The sequence below is a fragment of the Uloborus diversus genome, chromosome 2, assembly GCF_026930045.1.
Source record: "Uloborus diversus isolate 005 chromosome 2, Udiv.v.3.1, whole genome shotgun sequence".
NCBI lineage: Eukaryota > Metazoa > Arthropoda > Arachnida > Araneae > Uloboridae > Uloborus > Uloborus diversus.
In genome coordinates, this window is record NC_072732.1 from 205,528,699 (window position 1) to 205,548,985 (window position 20,287).

Consider the following 20,287-nt stretch of genomic DNA (forward strand, 5'->3'; position numbering starts at 1 on the left):
TACTCTAGCTAAAAGGCTTTCATGTGAATTATTTTCTGTAAACCAACACGTCACAAATCTCAAATAAACAAGGCATATTTTTTAGAAATTAACAGGTTTCTCAAACGGTCAGACAGAAAACAGAATAGGATGTACAGTATTTTCATTATTTAATGGAAAAGTTTAATATTTCTTACTCTCTACACAAAAATAGAAAAACAGGTAACATAAAGTTCAAAGAAATGTCTTGATTAAGCTGGAATTCAGTAAAAAGGGATTTAAACTACTTGAGGTTCTACAGTGGTTTTGCATAACAAAATGAAATACAATAAAGTAAAATGCAAAAAAAAAAAAAAAAATGTAATAATTAAAAACGAACAATAGATTTTATCACTCGAGAAGTAACTTTGCCTTAACTGTTGGTAATCATTTAAACTAAAAAATCTTAAACTTCACCATTCTTGGGTTTTGTTGTCTTTTATACTTTTCTTCAGAAACCGCTGAATTTTAACTAGTTTTCCAGCTTTTTTTACCCCAAGACAATTTTTGCACTTTTCCATATACTTACGCTACAATATGCTACAAGTACCCCACATTTTCCCTAAAAAAAGACAAAAAAACCCACTTGTCTTTTAAAAAACCCAGCTTTAGTTGGGTTTTTTTGGGTTTTATTTAAAAAAACCCAAAAAACCCTGGGTCCATGGGCTTTTTTACAAAAACCCGGGTTTTTGCCAACCCTGCATCTAATCCCAGAAATACACTCAGATTTCTTACTGTTGCTCTGAGGCGACGATATTGTAACGGATTCGGTGCGACTTCCACTTTCTTAAAATGAAGACACAGTTCTTGATAAAAGCACAGGAAATTTATTTACACTATGTACAGGAAAGATCTTCAACAACTGCTAAATTATTCATCAGCAATTAAGCAATTATCACACAACACCGTAAACTCAACGTTTACACACGTATTTACTTCCAAATACGAAAACAACACAGCGAAATGCCTCGCTATAAACAGAGCAAAATGCTCTCCGTTCGAAATCTGAATCGAAACTGACTGCTTATCCATCGCTAACGGCTTAAATACACCGAAAAGAAATTTCTCCAATATTCCACACGCTTCTGTAAAGTAGTAGACCGTTATCAATGAAAAGAAAGAAAATAGGGGTCGTATAATTTAGCCGAATGAAAAAGGGGTTGTATATTCATTACGGGAAACTATTTACAGGTTACGTTCCTACAATAATTACTATTTACAGGATTTGTAACATTGCCCCCTTCCTAAGGACTGCACGTCCCGGGCAGTACAATCCCCAGAAAGGGTGCCAAACTTCTATCACAAGTTTACATATATACACATTAATTAATGACTAACAGATACAGAAAACACAATAATAACAAGAAATATTACTAAACATTAAAAGCAAAAAAATTATCTACAACTTTTATGTTATCAACCATGGTTGTTTACGTAATACTCATGAACTATGGCCATAGTATGGGGCTAACCGATCATAATGTACAACCCTAGGTTTTGCATTAGGTGATTTTTGGATCCTCACTACGACGTCATTTAGTCGGTTAAGGACTTTGTAGGGTCCATCCCAATGCGACTGCAATTTGGGTGACATACCTTTCCGTCGGATGGGATTCCATAACCAAACCTTGTCGCCTTCGTTGAATTTATGTCCAGTAGACCTTGTGTCATATCGGGTCTTCATCTTCTCCGCCGCGATGTTGATTCGCTCTCGTGCGAAGTTATGAACGTCTTCCAACCGGGCCTGGAGATCCTGGATGTACTCCTCAGGCGATGAAGGCGCATCCGGAGGACGACCGAAGACGAGATCACAAGGTAGCCGAAGCTCTCGTCCGAAGAGCATCTGAGATGGGGCATATCCGGTAGTCTCGTGGACAGCACTGCGGTAGGCCAGCAGGAACAAAGGTAGCTTCTTGTCCCAATCCTGTTGATTTCTGGATACCATAAGTGAGAGATTATTCAGGATTGTGCGGTTAAATCTCTCCACCATGCCGTCCGATTGTGGGTGTAGTGGTGTTGTCCTAGTTTTCTCAATTCCGAAAATTTGACATAGGCCCTTAAACACAGCAGAGATGAAATTCCTCCCTTGATCGGAATGAATCTGCAAAGGTGTTCCGTATCTCGAGATCCAATGTTGGACTAGAGTCTCTGCTACGGTAGTAGCCTCTTGATCTGGAATGGGATATGCTTCCGGCCATTTGGTGAAGTAGTCGATGGAAACAAGAATGTATTTGTTCCCATCAGCAGTTCTTGGTAGAGGACCCAGGATGTCGATCCCAATTCGTTCGAAAGGAGCTCCAACGTTGTACAGATGTAGCTTCCCTCTGCTTCTCTTCTTCGGTCCTTTACGAGCAGCACAGGCGTCACAAGAATGGCACCACTTCTCCACGTCATCCTCCGCCTTGCTCCAGAAGAAGCGCTCCCGAACTTTATTGAGAGTTTTCAAGACACCAAAATGTCCTCCAGTCGCACTACTATGTATTTCTTTCAGAACATCTGAAATCCTGCATCGAGGAAGTAGTAACTGCCACCTAGATGTCTTGCCGTCGTCAGATTCCCATTTTCGGTGTAGCACGCCGTTCCGTAAATGGAGTGAGTTCCATAAAGCCCAGTATCTTTTTGTTGCAGGACTGAAGATGGAAACGTCCTGCCAGCTAGGGCGTCGACTGTCACTTTCCATGAACTCTAAAATTGGTTTTATGTCGGGGTCTTCAAGTTGATCTTTTCGAACTTGGTCATCACTCCATGGATCAGGTTCTGATGATGTTGGAGTCACTGTCACCTGATAGGCGGTAGGGGTAGTCGTTCCATACTGTTTCTCGATTCGGGAACAATAGTGGCAGTTCTCAGGACAGGGTCTCCTTGATAAAGCGTCAGCATTACCGTGAGATAACCCTTTTCGATGCTTGATCTCCATGTCATATTCCTGGAGCCGCTGTATCCATCTGGCTATCTGGCCTTCTGGATTCTTGAAGTTCAAAAGTCAAGTTAACGAGGCATGATCTGTCCGAAGCAGAAATTTTCGGCCGTAGAGGTAATGGTGGAAGTGTTCTACAGCTTTCACTATGGCCAGTAACTCCTTTCTGGTGACGCAGTAATTTCGCTCCGACTTTGATAAGCATTTGCTCCAGTAAGCGATGACATGTTCATTTCCGTCAATTTCTTGGGATAAAACAGCTCCAATTCCCTCGTTGCTCGCATCAGTGTCCAGGATGAAGGATTTTTCAGGCTGAGGATAGGCGAGGATAGGCGTTGATGTTAAAGCCTCCTTCAGTCGTAGAAATGCATCTTCGCATTCTTTGGACCATTCAAACTTTTGCTTGTTCTCCGTCAGCTTATGCAAAGGTCGTACAATGTTGGAAAAACCCTTCACAAACTTCCTGTAGTACGTGCAGAGCCCCAGGAAACTTCGCAACTGATGGATGTTTTCGGGACGACTCCAACTCCTGACCGCAGATACCTTCTCTGGATCGGTTTGCACACCCTCAGAAGAGATGATGTGACCAAGGTAGTTCACTTCCCGGCGGAACAAATTACATTTGGACGGGCTTAACTTCAGATTGGCTTCCTTAAGCTTTTGCAGCACCTTCCTAAGATTTGCCAGATGTTCTTCGAAGCTGCGTCCCACGATGATGATATCGTCTAAGTAGACCAGACAGGATTCGTAAGAAAGTCCTCTTAACACTGTCTCCATAAGACGCACGAACGTAGCTGGTGCATTGCAGAGGCCGAAGGGCATCACTTTGAACTGCCATAAGCCTTGTCCAGTTGTAAATGCTGTCTTTTCTCGGTCATCAGGGTGTATCTCAACCTGCCAGTAGCCGCTCTTCAAGTCCAGGGTCGAAAACCACTTGTGTCCGGAAAGAGTGTCCAAGGTGTCGTCTATCCGTGGAAGAGGGTAGCTGTCTTTCTTGGTGATTTCATTCAGCCGTCGGTAATCGACACAAAATCTGGTGGAGCCATCTTTCTTTCGGACCAAGACGATGGGAGAGGCCCAAGGACTGGATGAGGGTTCGATTACATCATTCTCCTTCATCTCTTTCAGGAGGGTCTCAACCTCTTCCTTCTTGGCGAACGGTAGTCGTCTTGGATGCTGTTTAATAGGGGGGTGTTCTCCAGTGTAAATCCTATGCTGCGTTAAATTCGTACGGCCAACATCCTCCGATGTAGATGAAAACAGATGCTTGAAGTCGTCCACCAATTGTTCCGCAGCAGTTCTTTGATCCTTCGATAAGGGTGCACTCCCAATTAACTTCGATGTCAAGGACTCAGAAGACACAGTCTCGGGGGAATTGATTCTTCTAATGATGCAGTTTACGGGAGTACAAGTTGCTAACACTTCGCCTTTCCGGATATTCCTTGGCCTTTCACTCACGTTGGCGACTCTCACAGGAATTACATCCTTAGAAAGGTCCACAAGCGTAGATGCTACCAGCACTCCTTTTAGGCTATTGCTTAGGTTAGGGTATTCAATGAGTCCAAATCGAAAACTATTGCTTTCTTCAAGGGAGCCAGGTATTAATGATTCTGACCTTGAGGGAAGCGATAAATCTGTTTGAGCTATTATTTGATGAGCGGATTTTACATCACTCTCTGCAGGGAAAACGGCTATGTCTTCTCTCATCGAGTGCAGCTCATTAGTCTTGAAGTCGAGAGTGAAGTCATATTTCTTCAAAAAGTCCAATCCGAGAATGAAGGGGTCCGTGATATTAGCGACGAATGCCGTATGATGGTAGGTGGCATTCCCAAACACTATTTCCAAGTCCACTTTACCGTCAATCTCAATTTTGTCACCTGTCACAGTCTGGAGACTTACGCGTGGCGATGTCCACAGCAGTTTCAATCCAAATTCACGAGCCACATCTGTCCTAATGATTGTCACATTGGCTCCAGTGTCAACAATCAGTCTGCAGGGGTTCCCATTTACATGTGCGTAAATGAAAAGTTCATCACTGCCACTACTAGAAGAGGAAATCTGCAGAGCTTTAGTGGTGGTGATTTCCTTCCCTCGCGTAGCTTGGCGAGCCGGACAACTCCTTCGCAGGTGTCCTTCACTACCGCATTTCCAGCACTTCTGCTCTTGTTTCTTTTGGGCTGTTATGCTGCTCAAATGTCTTGTCAAGTCACCGAGTTGTCTCTCAAGTTCAGCGAGGTGGGACGACCTGGAATCATACTCATCAGCTTCCTGAGTCCGGATTAGATGGCGATCCACACGGGTTGCTTCTTGGGCGGCCTCGTATCTCATCGCATACACAACGGCAGAATTCAGGTCTTTGACATCCGCCATCCGTAGAGCTTTCTGGATTTCCGGATCTCGAACCCCGTCGATGTAGTAGTTGAGTGCCAGGTTGTCTCGAACATCCGCTGGACAGTCGCAAAAAGCAAGATGAGACAGTCTCTCGACGTCCGCCGCTAGCTCTTGCAGGGTCTCCCCGGTTTTCTGGAAACGGGACTTCAACTGGAGTCGGCTGAAATCTTTCTGGCACTTCTCACCGAAGCGAAGCTCCAACGCAGATGTGAGGGCGGCGAAATCCAGGCGCTGGCTGTCCCGAAGGGTCTGAAGAATGTCCGCTGCGTCACCTCTCAGGGATGCTGCAAGATGGCAGGCCTTGGTAGCAGAGTCCCATCCGTTCGCTTCCGCCACTATCATGAATTGGGTCTTGTATACCTGCCACGAACTTTTCCCATCAAATATGGCCAGTTTAATGGACGGTCGAGCAACAGATGTGGGAGCGCCAAACTGTACAGAGCTGCTTTCCGCGGTCGCCAATCTCCGTTCCATGTCTTTAATTATTTCTTCCTTAAATGAAGTAAATTTCTTGTCTTCTTCTTCCAATTTATTTTCCACACTGGCGATACGCTCTTCCACAGTATCAAATTTTTCTTCCAGAGCATCAACTTTATCTCCCATGGCGGTTAGTTGATTCTCCATCATGGTTTTCATCGACGTTAGGTCACTTTTTATTTCATTTTGACTTGTAGTAATTTTAGCAGTTAAATCACTATTTAACTGTTCCTGGTTAGTCGCCAATTCATTTTTTAATTGTTCTTGATTAGCCGCCATGTCATTTTTTAATTGTTCTTGATTTGCAGTAAAACTTGCAGTCAAATCACTTTTTAATTGTTCTTGATTAGCCGCCATATTTTCAGTCAGGTCGCTTTTCACAGCATTAATTGCTTCCAGAAGTTGTTTTAATTGGTCATCCATTGCGCGAGTAATCACCATAAAATTAAAGTCCAAATTTAAAAAGTCTTTATGAAAAAATGTCCAAAGTCACACTTACTGCAAGAAAGTCCTGAAGTGGCCCCACGTTGGGCGCCAAATTGTAACGGATTCGGTGCAACTTCCACTTTCTTAAAATGAAGACACAGTTCTTGATAAAAGCACAGGAAATTTATTTACACTATGTACAGGAAAGATCTTCAACAACTGCTAAATTATTCATCAGCAATTAAGCAATTATCACACAACACCGTAAACTCAACGTTTACACACGTATTTACTTCCAAATACGAAAACAACACAGCGAAATGCCTCGCTATAAACAGAGCAAAATGCTCTCCGTTCGAAATCTGAATCGAAACTGACTGTTTATCCATCGCTAACGGCTTAAATACACCGAAAAGAAATTTCTCCAATATTCCACACGCTTCTGTAAAGTAGTAGACCGTTATCAATGAAAAGAAAGAAAATAGGGGTCGTATAATTTAGCCGAATGAAAAAGGGGTTGTATATTCATTACGGGAAACTATTTACAGGTTACGTTCCTACAATAATTACTATTTACAGGATTTGTAACATTATGTTACTTATTTCAGAATAAATTAAAGCGTAATTGGAGAATCTTAATGGAACCGAAGTGACAACTATTTACAGGTAGAGATTTCCGACCTGAACGTGAACAGATAGAGCCTGAACTATAGCAAGCTATCATCATTCTCATTTGCACATGAGGCCATTTTATTGATTCACCTATATACATAATTACCAGAAAATCGGGTGCAGAGATAAACTGAAAGTATAAAAATTAAGAGGCAATAATTTGTGTTAGAATATTTTCACCAGTTTCTAGGAAACCTGCTAAACTTTCCTTCGTTTTATCCATAGACTAATAATAAGAGTAGACCGAGCTATGGCAACCCTTTTGCTGCTCATAAACCAAACCATGTGACTGGTGGATATCCTAGCAACAGCGGGCGTTAATCGTAGCAGACGATCAACGCCAGCGCGAAATAAAATAAATAGAATTGATGGAACACGGAAGAATGATCTTTTATGGAGTCCGATTTGTAAATTTGTTATTCTAAGTTGTAAATATTTTGTTAATATAGTGAGTTTTTCGTTTAGATAGTATTGTGCATTTTCTTAGTCAATTTCAATAACTCTCTAAGCAATAAAAGATGCAAGCGACCAAGAGGAATCAGCAAACGGTAAGATTTTTACCTACAGTTTCAATTTAAGATACCGATTAGAACATTTTTGCGTTAACGCAAAGCGTTTACGCCATTTCGTTCACGCCAACGCTGACAGCTCCAAATGAAATAAAAGTTACCGAAAACTGATCAAAAACTATTTCTAATGTCAAAATAATGCATAACTAAAAGAAAAACAGTTCAATCTCTGCACCTGGAAGTTTTTTTTAATGAAAACACATTGTCTTAAAATACATGTCGAGTGCCAAACTATAGATAATGCTGCCATCTAGCAACCATGCTGCCAAAGTCTTCGCCAAGCCCTTCCACTAGTCACATGATACATCTATGAACCAATTTTCTTTATCAGCAAGAATGAGAAAGCTCGGTCTACTCTTATTATTAGTCTATGGTTTTATCTAACCATTGCTTAAGATGAGTAATATCTTCTATCCAAGTCACCCACCTGATTGCTTTTTCCATCCTCATGGAACGTTTCAAGATATCTGTTATTGGAATACTTTTTCTGTCGCAAGATTTGCTTCGTTTAACGGAACTCGTTATTAGGTTTGCTAACGAGTCAGCTGGGAACGATACCCATCGAATTTTCTTGCTAGAAAAAGTAAACCGGTGTCAGATGTAGCACTTCTTTTCTTTGACTCTTTTTCAAACGCTGTCAAATATCTGATATCAGGAAACTTCTGTACTTATGCATTGAAAAGTGAAACGGAGAGATACAACTTCAATTTTTTTCCTTTACCGAAAAAAAAAAAAACAAAAACAAAAAGAGAGAAAAAAGGGGGGGGGGGGCACGTTAGAGACAAGATTTTTTTCTCGTTTGTTTGATATTGAGTTAAATCAGTGGCTCCCAACTTTTTGAGTCCATTACTTTCTCTGCAGGTTGACTGACACCTATCACAACCCCCCCCCCCTTTTTCCCTTGAAGAAGCTATCAGTTGGTGCTAATGAACATCGTTACTTCAAAATAATTGAAAATACAAATGTCTAATTTTAATTTGAAGTAAAATGTGTAGAAGGTGATTAGAATAACGCAATTTTATCTAATCACCCTCAAACTTATATAAATTAAAAAAAAAAAAACCTTTTTTCCCCCAATACAAACTAATAGGATCTTGGACATCTATAAGATCATTGACGTACTTTTCTAAAACAGAAGTATATTTTTTTTCTTTTTTAAATTGGAATCAGAGGGAGTTCAAAACACTGAAACTTGGAATAAAAAAAAAAAAAAGAAACGAAAAATTATTAACTTGGCGATGAATGACAAAATACTGCCTTAAGGCCCACCGAGTTTTGAAAAGGAAGTTCCTGATCTTCAATTAGTTTCTTTTTCAACTTGTGATCCATTGTCCAGACTATTAACACGCTGTTTCATATGAATATTCCATATTCAAGGGCTTTTTATTATTACTTTTTTATCTTTTGAACATTCATCGATATCTATCGCCCCTTAAGAACTTATCGCCTCCTTTAGGAGCCAAATCGACCCATTGGAAGCGATCGTCCCCAGATTGAGAACTACTGAATTAGATATGAAGTTTTGTTAGATGTTAGCTTGATCAATAAAGACTGAGGGTTCAGCTTTTCCGTTCGTTTAAGAAGTATTACATTCACAAAAAAATTCCATTAACATTTCCGAATAAGGTCTCTTTTACGCAGAGCAACTTAGTTGAATCAACTTTACAGGCACCAGAAAAGACAACCACTGAAACACGCGCTCCGATCCAAAATGGCTAATCTTAAGCTGATGCGTCGGCTCGTATATATAGGGACCTTAGCCACACCAGTTGCAAATGCGGCTGCCATTCTCATCCCGCTGAGTTTATGAAACTTTTTAATTGATTTAACTCATCGGAATATTGCCAATTATTGAGAAGACATAAAATGGAGAGCGTGAAGACTTATTTGTGAAGGACAGACCCCAAGTCACGTGGTAGATTTTAAAGAAAAGTATTGGAAGAAATCAGGTTACCTCGCTAATTTCACGCAAAATGGGTCAACCATTCGTCGTTGTTGAGTCACGTGACTTGAGGTCTTTGTCCGAGCATTTGCTTAGCCAATGATAGGACTAACTCCCTCAATTTACTAATTCCTGCTCTAAGTTGCCAATCATTCGCTCTACATACGAGTAAACTAGTTGAGTCGACTCGGTTCAGATTTAACAGCGTTGGTGGAACAGTTGCTTGAATAAATTTGGCTTATTAGAAAGAAGTTGATTTAACTAAATTCCCTCGAGTTAAGACAACGAAAAACGTCAGTCAACTAGTTGACAAGCAATTTTTTCGAAAAGTTGATTCAACTAAACCTGTGTGCAGGAGGTCTAAATTTCTACTCCATGTATCCAGTAATAATTTTAAGGTGCCACTTTAGCAACAGCTGTAAAAACGAAGATACATTGAACAATTTAAAGCTTTTAAACAGTTTGTGCCACAATGAGAACTTACAATTATGTTAATTCATTAGATGCTTTGCCACTTTTGCTTGCTTAGATCATAGAGTTTTTCTGTTCAAGTCTGCAGTTTTCAACATTAAATGCTTCTTAAAAAAAACTTTAAGAAATATTGGAAAAACTTGCTCACCTTTCCAAATAATTATTATTCGTCTTTGGTGTCCAAGGTCTCCAATCTTCCCCCAAATGCCCTTCGGTTAGATTGGTCGTAGTTATTGTCGGCGTAGTTCTGGAGGAATTTTCAATTTTGGGGGTGGAATGCTGCTGGTTGTCGAATTCTCTGTCTGGCGTGGATCTGGCGGAGTTACATGTTGATGTCACAATGTCTCGTGTTCGATCGTCATCTTGTTTTTCGCAGTTTTCGTCAGCTGAGCTTTCGTTGCTGGTTGTCTTTTCTTTCAGTGTGTCATTGGTTGTTTGGTTTAGAGCAGGATTATTGTTGATTTCTGAGGAAAAATTATTGCATGAGAAAATACTCGATACTTCTATCAAATGAATAAATTGTCTTTTAATTCAAAACAGAAGAAAAATATTGTTTATGGAGACGAGTTAGAAACTTTAAATGTGAACTAAGTATTATATTATTCATATGCACTAAAGTAGCCACGACGTATCTTAGTGAAATTAGTTTCTTCAAAAGGCATTTGAGCAAGTTTATCGAACTAAAATAACACAAATTTTAATTAAGTTAAGTGAAATCTTTACGATGCGTTTCAGACTTTACAAATCATTAAAAAGAGAAAAACGGAAGACCTTCCACACAGAATGCAATACTATTATCACTAACTATAGAGCTTGAAAAAAAAAAAAAAAACCCCTATGTCTGCTATTATGAACAAGCTTTTCCTTTGTTTTAACTGATTGCAATAGTTGTGTTCACTTTTGATGTCAATTAAGATTCTTAAACAAATGGTAATTTTGAAGCGTTGTGAGTAACTTGATTCTATAACAACTAGGTCGCTTTTTTGGGCCATTAATAATTATTAAGCCTTATTTCAGTTAACGTTATTGTGCTGAAAGCTGTAAACGTTGTTAGATCGTCTGAGCTTAACAAGGAGGACCACAGACGTTAACGTTCTAATGCAGAGAAGAAAAATAGGATTAGTTCGCTGACAGGCAGCCGCTGTGTCTTAATTGTATTATTTCTTCTTTGATTTTACTGAAAGTGTTAACGGCAGTTTGGCTTTTCTCACGTATTTTTTCTGTTAAGGATTTTTCGACCAAATAAGTAAATATGAATATATTTTACATTAACCATGTTTCGTTCCCGTTTAGGATTAAATTCAGGCTTAATTTAGTGAAAATGGCTGTTATTACATTTTGCTTGCAGATATTTTTTTGCTTTTAACAACGATTTTTTTTTTTTTTTTGAAATTACGAGCAAGTAATTGAACTATGACATATTCTCTGTGAAGCTAATTGAAGCATTTTAAAATAATAGTTGTTGGGAAGAATTAATAAATTTATGAAGTAAATTTCAGTAGAACTGGTTCCTGCTGAGTTTCTGCATTATATGAGGCAGTGAGAAGCAAAGGGTGTAAGTGGCAAAATTTAAAATTTGGAGATAACAAGACAAATTTTAGGTGAACCCCTGCTCTGTCTTGGGGCAAGAGATGGTGCTAGTAGCCTAGTAGCCCTGGTAGGTGCTGCTGTAGGTAGCATGATTTAGGAAAAAAGATCAATAAAAGCCTACCTATAGAACATTATATTTTTAATCGTTTTACTCGAAACTTGAAAATATCCACTAACATCCATTTGCTTCTCACTGCCTCATATGTAAAAATGAATAAATAATGAAATCAAACAAAAATGAATGACACAAGTACATGAAAGCAAATAAAAATAAACAAACAAATATATAAATACCATATTCTCATTTGTCCAATTGTATTGATAAGATCATGACATTCTAACGTTATACTTGGTTAACTATTTTAATTTTTAATTTTGCATCAGAAGTATTATTCATTTTAGCTTGACGACTATATTATAAATATAATCTCAATAAACGAACCTCATAAATATATTCAAATTTTTATATGTGTTCTGGTTCGTTAATGTCACATTAATATGAAGTGCGGCCTTTGGGTAAAAGAAAAAAATGTTTGGCATCACTAGTAATAGCAACTCATAATCCTGACTTCAAAATTACAATAACTAATGAATTAAGTTATGCAAGAAAATTAATGAACACAACTCAAAAGAGATGAAAAATGAAATCCGGTTTACTCTGATGGCAACGACAGCAACAAAGGAAGTTAATTAACTTTGCTTCTTTGAAGAAAAACTTTTTTGCCCAAATGTAACTCTTCAGAATAATCGCGCAACATTTTCTCTTCAAAATCAAAACATCTCTTAATGAAATCATTTTCAAGTATGATTTATTTTAAATCGAATTAAAGAAAAGAACATAGTCGTGAATCAGACTACTTCATTTTTTTTTAAATTGTTCCATAAAATGCAATGCTCAACTTCAATTTAACTTATCAAGTGGATAAATGCCGGTCAGCAATTGTGTTTGTTCGGGTAAAAGGAAAATTAAATTTTTCGATTACGCAATTTCTATGGTCGTTAAAGCAGAGAAAGTAAAGGTTTCATTTAACTGCATAATTGAAACCCCCCAATCTCTTACGTTTATTTCTGTTTGAATAAAGATTCTAAGAGCTTTTCAACCAATTGTCTTCAGATGATTAAAAAAAACAAAAAAGTAATTATGTGATTGAGGAAGCCTTAGGACTTTAGGAAAGTGACTCATCAGAGCTACAGGGCGTTTATCAAGTCTTGCAAAGTTAAGGGGTATATATATATATATATATATATATATATATATATATATATATATATATATATATATATATATATATATATATATATATATATATATATATACACACAGTGATGTTACTACGGGGGGGGGGGGACGTTCCGTCCCAGGTGTCACCCTAAGTGGAATTGCAAGTTTTTGAAAAATATGAAGCTAAAACAAATTTTTTATAATAATGCTTTTTAATACAAATTTGAAAATTTTCCGGAGGATAAACCTCCGGACACTCCACTTTTATTTGTTTTTCGTACATTAGCCCACTTGAAATTTCGTTATAATACAAATGTAGTTGTTTCTGAAAACTGCTTGAATTTCAGGTTTTCATGTTTACAATTCTTTTTTTTGCATTTGTGTTGGGAGGTGGGGGCGACACCATAAATTACCGCCCCGGGTGTCTCCCATGCTAAGTACGCCACTGATATATATATATATATATATATATATATATATATATATATATATATATATATATATATATATATATAGTTTATTTTGATCCTCATCTCAATAAGTTTTTCTCCTATTAGCATGCCACTATTCCGCAAATTACAAGCACTCATTGAAAACACTTTAATTCAGAAAAAGTAGTCCAGTTAAACTAATCCTGCTAAAATGTGTTCCGTAAGAAGGAAATGTACTGAAATGTGTCACGCAAAGGATATCTGATAAATTTAATTTTGAGCTATCATCAATGCTGTTAAAAAGAACGGACCTCTCTGGTCGAAGACTGCCTCTGTGCCCAGTAAAATTTCCGTTAAATCAGCATGAAAAACTAACGGCGTATTCAAAGGAATGTTAGCAAAAGTGCTCCAAAAAGTGTGCTACAAAAAATTCTAAAGGAAAAGACATGTGCCACTGTTAAAAAAGTGTTCTCAAATGTATTCCCAAACTTATTTATGAAAATGTGTTGAACCAAAGTGTTCGGAAAGGTGTTCTCAGAATTGTTCTGAACTGTTCTATAGATGAGGATAGGTATCCGTGTTAAAAAAGTCTGAAGATCTATGCAGTGTCGATAAAGGCATGTTGGTGGTACTAACATCGGACACTGAAAATGGCGTTCATGAAGGAAAAAACTCGATTGGTTTTGACACATATTGCCAACTATAAGTTTCTTTATATAAAAAACGGATGCTTGTGTGTGTGTGTGATGTGTATATGTGTGTGTATGTTTCTTATACAAATCAGGGCCGTTACCAGACTTTTGTTTCGGGGAGGGTTTACCAATACATTTCTCATGAAATTTAAATTATCAAAAAAATCTGATTTCAGCAAATGTAATAGGTAAAGCGTGTATTAAAATATTAAAGTGAAGAAAAAAAATCTGAATGTTACACTACGTAAATAAAAATCTAAAAGAAAATACTTGATTGTTTTGAAATAAGTTATTTTTCCAATAACTATTATAAGTACTGGAGTTAAAACATTGAGTTAGTGCAACTCGTCAATAGTAACAATTTCGTTTTTAAAAGAAATTGGAGAAATAACTAAATCATAAATCGGAAAAAATAAGTTTTTCAGGAAAAAAATAAATTAATAAATAAAAAGCATAATTTGGAATAGTTTCGAAAATTTTCGGAGGGGATTTAATCCTTAAAAACCCACCCTTTAAATACATCCATTCAACTATAGCAATACTTTGCCTCTATGTGGTAATTTCTGTATTCACAAACTTAATTTTGTCCTTTATTTAAAATTTCCTCATACTATACTTTTATGCGGGCTTTTTAAATTCATGAAATGAAGGGTCGAACTTATTTTTTAATACATTCCAAACCATTTGAAGCAAAACAAAAATATTTTCTCATATTAATAAACGTGAGAACGCTATGACAAAGAAAAAAAGCCTACATCATATTCATTAAAGAGTCGATTACTTTTTTTTTTGGAGTACAAAAGTCAATTTATTTTAACTACTTAGGAAATGGCTATTACTAAAACGTACAAAAATGGAAAAAACGCTTTTACTAAGCCTAAATTATGATTAACTTAGTTCAATAAACCTTTGCTTCATTCACTATCTGTGGGTAAATGTATGCATTTGTTTTAACTAAAGTTTGAAATTTTTTCTTTTTCCTAGAATTTGCATTTTCATCGCCTGGTATAAAGAAAGAAATGAAACTCCCGCCGTTAATTGAAAATGTTACAAAACTATTAGAAAGTTTCAATTTTGTGAGATAAATCGCTGACACAAAAAAATCGTCTGAATTGCTTTGAATAATGACTTTGAAGTGAAGCGAGAAGATAAACGACTCTATTCTTGTGGTTGAAAGTTTTCTCACTGTCTTAAAGGTTTATCTATCTGCCCCGACGCTAATTTATTGTTATTTCGAACGCTGATTTACAGTACTATTGTTATCTAAATATCTCGTACGGGCAAGTTTTGCTTTCAATAGTTTAATGACTTATTTCTGAAGAAACATTGACTCTGAGTATGACGCTGTACGAAATGCAAAGCAGTTAACTTTTAAAGCATGAAAAGGAGGCCATGATGAATGTGCAAATAAATAAAGCAAATTTTCTTGTTGAATGGGAACGGTTTGAATAATGATGTCGATCAATTCAAGCGATAACGATGAAGCGTACTTATCTCATCGATAGGGTTTTCTTTAAAAAATGAAAAATTTCTAAAAATAATGATTGAGCACATAAAATAAATAGTGATTTAGTCATTTATTAAGCCTTTTAGAGAGTTCCATTAATTATCAAACACTCTCACATAGATTAGTTTTAACGACTAAAAGTAACTAATTTTGTTAAGAAATAAATCACTGATTTGTGAAGAAGAGTCCTGGTGGGTGTGTTAGAAATAGGAGACGCGTTAAGAAGTGGTCTCTAATTGGTCCAACAAAACGGATCCTTAACCAAAATTAATTATGGTTAAAAGTGGCCAATATTTATTTATTTATTTATTTTTTGTGCATGAAATGAAATGCAGTTATTAGTGTTTATAACACATGAGTTTCGTTGGAAGTTGAGAGAATGACTTTTATATTGTTTAAGTTATAGGTTATAAGTCTCTCTTTTTTAAAATTAAAGTTGATTTACATTTTCGATATTAAGTACGTCAGCTATTAAAAAAATCTTGTTTGAAATAACTTAAAATTTTGCTAAAAGAGGGAGTAAGTTAAGTTCAGCAAACTCGATGTTGGCACATGAGAAAATAGGCTCGTTTAGTTTTGGACCAGCTTCTTGTTCATTATTTTTGCAATAAATATGCACATTCTATGTATACGTTTCTAGAGAGAGACAGGGAGAAAGAGAGAGGGAGGGGTTGAGATTAAGGCAGATAGTAATGTTGACAGAAACAGCGAAATTTTGTTTCCTGCTGAACATTTTTAGTTCAATGGTACCAGTCTGAACAACAGACAGACAGACATTTGAGAGGAGCTGTGTGGGAAAACACAGAGACGAGGTTTCAGAAAAAAAGAAAGAGAAAGCAAGGGATAGAAGGGGAGAGATAGATGGCACAGTGTTGTTTTATGCAAAAGCAGAAATTTTGTACCATGCTGATCATTGTTAATTCAATCTAAACTCCAGGCAAAGAGACAACCCGGGAGTGCTGCGGACAGGCGTAGTGACGTGATCAGAGAGAGAGAGAGAGATAAGTATGGAGAGATGGCGTCATATGGAGAGATAGAGAAACGACAAACTTTCATTCTTACAGTCACTTCTAAAAAGAAAACAGCACCTTCCGTGATCAAAGCCAATTATTTGAACCATTGAAAATTACCATTGGGCCAAACAAAACAGAAATGAAGCACTAATTCAGATTTTTCTCATTACGGATTAAATGCTTAATGAAATGGGAAGCCTCCCTTAATTAACTTCTTAAATAAATACCGGGTCGTAATCGTGTTTGCACAAGCGAAGAGAAAATTGCGTTTCACATCCACGTTAGTGCGGTGCTATTAAAAAGAAAAGAAAAAAAAATCTTTGAAGGATGCAATTAAAATAGGAGTTTCTTATGTTCATTTCGGCTGTAATGAGCATTCTAAAAATTTTAGAGATAACTATCTTTTCCTTTTTTTTACTTTGAGTTGTAATCTTCTAAGAATAATGAATTTAGAATTCTGAGGATTAATTCATCTACATTTGTCTTCGTGGACGCCATTTTCATTCCATTGGATATAATCTGATTTTGTTTCGTACTCGATATACCACATTTTGCTAAATTAAATAATGATGAAAAAAATAAATCAATACCATTGCGCTGAAAATATAACTGACGAAAACAATCCTCAAAATTTTACAATGATTGCATAAAAGCCGTTATCTCAATGTAAAACGGGCTGATGTGTGCATCACATGGCTTCATTTTACACCAATTTAATATCATTTCCCCATTATTGCAATTTTAATGCGATTCAATAGTTAACTCTCTAAATATCACCAACAGTGGCCAAATTGAAACCAGATTAAGAAAAAAAAATGCCATATTTGTCGCCAAGTTGGCGATAAAACGTGGCGACCGAAAGACTGGCGAGATATCGCCAAGTATCCACCAAGTTATAACACCACTTGAGTATGCATCGAAATTAACAACGATTTCTCCACAAAAAGATGCAAAAAACCCCTTTAGAAATACCCGAATGCAACCAAAAGAAGAGGTGCACAGCTAGAGCTCACTAGGAGTCTACGTACTAAATTTCAACTTTCTAGGACATACCGTTCTTGAGTTATGCGACATACATACGCACATACGTACTTACATACGTACATACAGACGTCGCGAGAAAACTCGTAATAAATAACTCGGGAATAGTCAAAATGGATATTTTGGGCGTTTATACGTTCTTAGGTATATATGCACGTGTGGTCGGGTTGCAAAAAAAAAAAAAAAACTCATTATTTATTCGGGGGTGAGCAAAATGGAAATTAAGGTCGATTTTTGAGTTAAATTTTTTTTTGCAAATACAATACTTCCTTTTTTGTAAAAGGAAGTAAAAAGTTAGTTTCTGAATAGCAAATACAACCCTGAATAAGATAAGATAAATAAATACCTTTGCGCTGAACAGTAAAGTAAGACAAAACAACGTTAGAAGAAGCACAAATTTGTAAATTACAGCAGACACGTGTTTCGGCGTTACAGGGAACGCCTTTTTCAATGCAAAAAATAATGAGCTTATGGATGAAAAGTTTCCTGTTTCTTTACCTCCTCATAGACTATCGTCTCATCCTCCAAATCAAAAATATTCTGCTTTCAATTCTTTTGTTTATCGCGCAATTAATATTTGTTCTTCGTCGGAACTTCTCAAAGTGGAACTTAATTATATTAAAGCTGTGGCAATTGATAGAGACTATCCGCCAACTTTGATTGATTCCATTTATAAAAAACTTTCAAATAAATCCCAAACTAATGTTCTTAACCGAACCTTCATCAGAAAGAATTTGGTTGTTTTGCCATTCTTTCTATCTGTAAGGTATCAGGTTGCTAAGATTCTAAAACGTTTCCAATTCCAGGTGGTGTTCTCTCCTATTAATAAACTTTCATTCTCTTCTCTTAAAGATCCTTTTCACCCTCTTAATTGTTGTGGAATTTATAGAATTAATTGTAGTTGTAAACTTGCCTATATTGGACAGACTCGGCGTGCTTTAAAAATTCGCTTGAAAGAGCATCAAAATTATGTGAAAAAACAACAATTAAATAAGTCTAGTATTGCTCAACACTGTTGGGATTCGAATCACTCTTTTGACTTAACTTCTTATCAGATTATCCAAAAATGCCCCAATTCATCAGATCTTGACTTTTGGGAATCCTTTCATATTTTGAGGAACAGTTCTAACTTAGTTAACGATCTTAGTGCAGTTCCATATTTTTCTAACATTTGGCTCCCATATCTTTAATACTGTCCTTTCCCCATCCCCCCACCCTTTTTTTTTCTCCATTCATTTTTATCGATCTTCCTTTGTTTATTTTTACCTTTTTGTCTTGATTGACACCCCCCCCCCCAATTTTCTTCTATTTATCTTTATTTTTCCTTTTTTCGAATATTTTTTGTTTCTGTTTATTTTATTTCATGGTTTTCCATCCAGCTTTTCCTTTCTTGCGGTTCACGGTTACTGACAATTTCTTTTCTTTTTGTTTAAGCTTCGGCTTAATCTTTGTCCAATTGAATTCTTTCTTTCTGGGTTCGTACCTAAGAGAAAGCTCTTGGCCTTTGCTTGCATTCCTATTGGTTCCTGATCGGTTTATAACTTTGCCATTGGTGTTTGGCTAATCCGCTGTTTTTATCTTTTAAGCTGCATGCTTATCTGCTCTTGGCTTTTGTCGGATGTCTTTTCATCCATAAGCTCATTATTTTTTGCATTGAAAAAGGTGTTCCCTGTAACGCCGAAACACGTGTCTGCTGTAATTTACAAATTTGTGCTTCTTCTAACGTTGTTTTGTCTGACTTTACAACCCTGAATGTTTTGTCTCATAAATTCAACCTTTTTTGCATTTTTTATAAGGAAATTAACTTATAGTAACTCCGATACACGTGTCGGCAAGTAAATGGTTTACCGTTTGGATTTTGATGATTTATATATTTGAACATGGGCACGTTTTTTTAGGAAATTCAATGATCCGGCTTATTACCAGGGGTAGGGATTTTCGAAAGCGGCAGTTTACATAAACTCCCGCAATTGACCAGTATCTCTTCTCTGAGCTTTGCACTTGGAACGGATTATTCTCAAAATGCTATTTGCAATGGTCCACTTAGTTTCGTTGTTTCAGACTTTTTTTTTTGCCGCAAAAATCGGAACCCCCCCTCCCCCCGTTATGCGTGGGGTTAGGAAAGTTTCTTTTTCTTTGGAAAGGAAAGAATTTGTAAGTGAAAGTGAAGATGAAAATCCTGCTCAAGGTTATTATCAAATGATCAGGGGGAGAACAGCTTGTTTGAGGTCTAAAATGCCTTTCATAGACTCTAAAGAATCGCTGGTAATTGAAAGAAAAAAGTATTATTTGTTTAAAGTGTGCATATAGCTGATTTATGAAACGCAAACGCTTATTTTCTAATGTTATTTTTGTGGTACAGTGGACGGCGGGTAATTGAATCAGTGGTTTATTGAATCAAAATGTCAAAACAGAATAAAACAATGCTTTATTGAATCAGCCGCTTTTTGAATCAGCCGCATTATGGAATCAAAACTGTTTAGAGAAAACGTGATTCATATAAGCGGCGGCCACTGTAATCTCTAATAAGCGGCTTCTCGTGTTGAAGAATCTTTTCAAAATTAAACTTCTTAGCTAAAGTCGTTTTAAAGCCTTAAAACTGATATGATCCTAATCCCTGAATACTGAATTTAATTATTCTTTTAATTTATATTTTTTTCTTAATCATGTCATTTGAAGGTGATAAAAACAAAAGGGGCTCCATTGCGGTACTTTTACCCCTTTGTTGGCAGTATTAATTCTGCCGTGGGCAAGTAAAAGGCAATAACTGCAAATTTTACATTCTTCATTGATTTTTGCATTTTTGTCATCAACTGCACGAGCGCGCTTATTTGGTTTCCGCTAAAAAAAGAAAAATAAATAAATCCTCTCATATATAATATCCGATGATCGAGTAACCCGCGTGTTT

At 36.7% G+C, this 20,287-nt stretch overlaps 1 protein-coding gene across 1 annotated transcript in view; it reads right to left on the reverse strand.

Annotated features, from left to right (window-relative positions):
* LOC129216770 (uncharacterized) overlaps positions 1-20,287 on the reverse strand; it is a 382,782-nt gene that overhangs the window by 27,547 nt on the left and 334,948 nt on the right. The window contains exon 4 of the mRNA XM_054850986.1: positions 10,032-10,347. Within this exon, the coding sequence (XP_054706961.1) occupies positions 10,032-10,347 (316 nt within the window). The remainder of the gene's footprint in view (positions 1-10,031; positions 10,348-20,287) is intronic.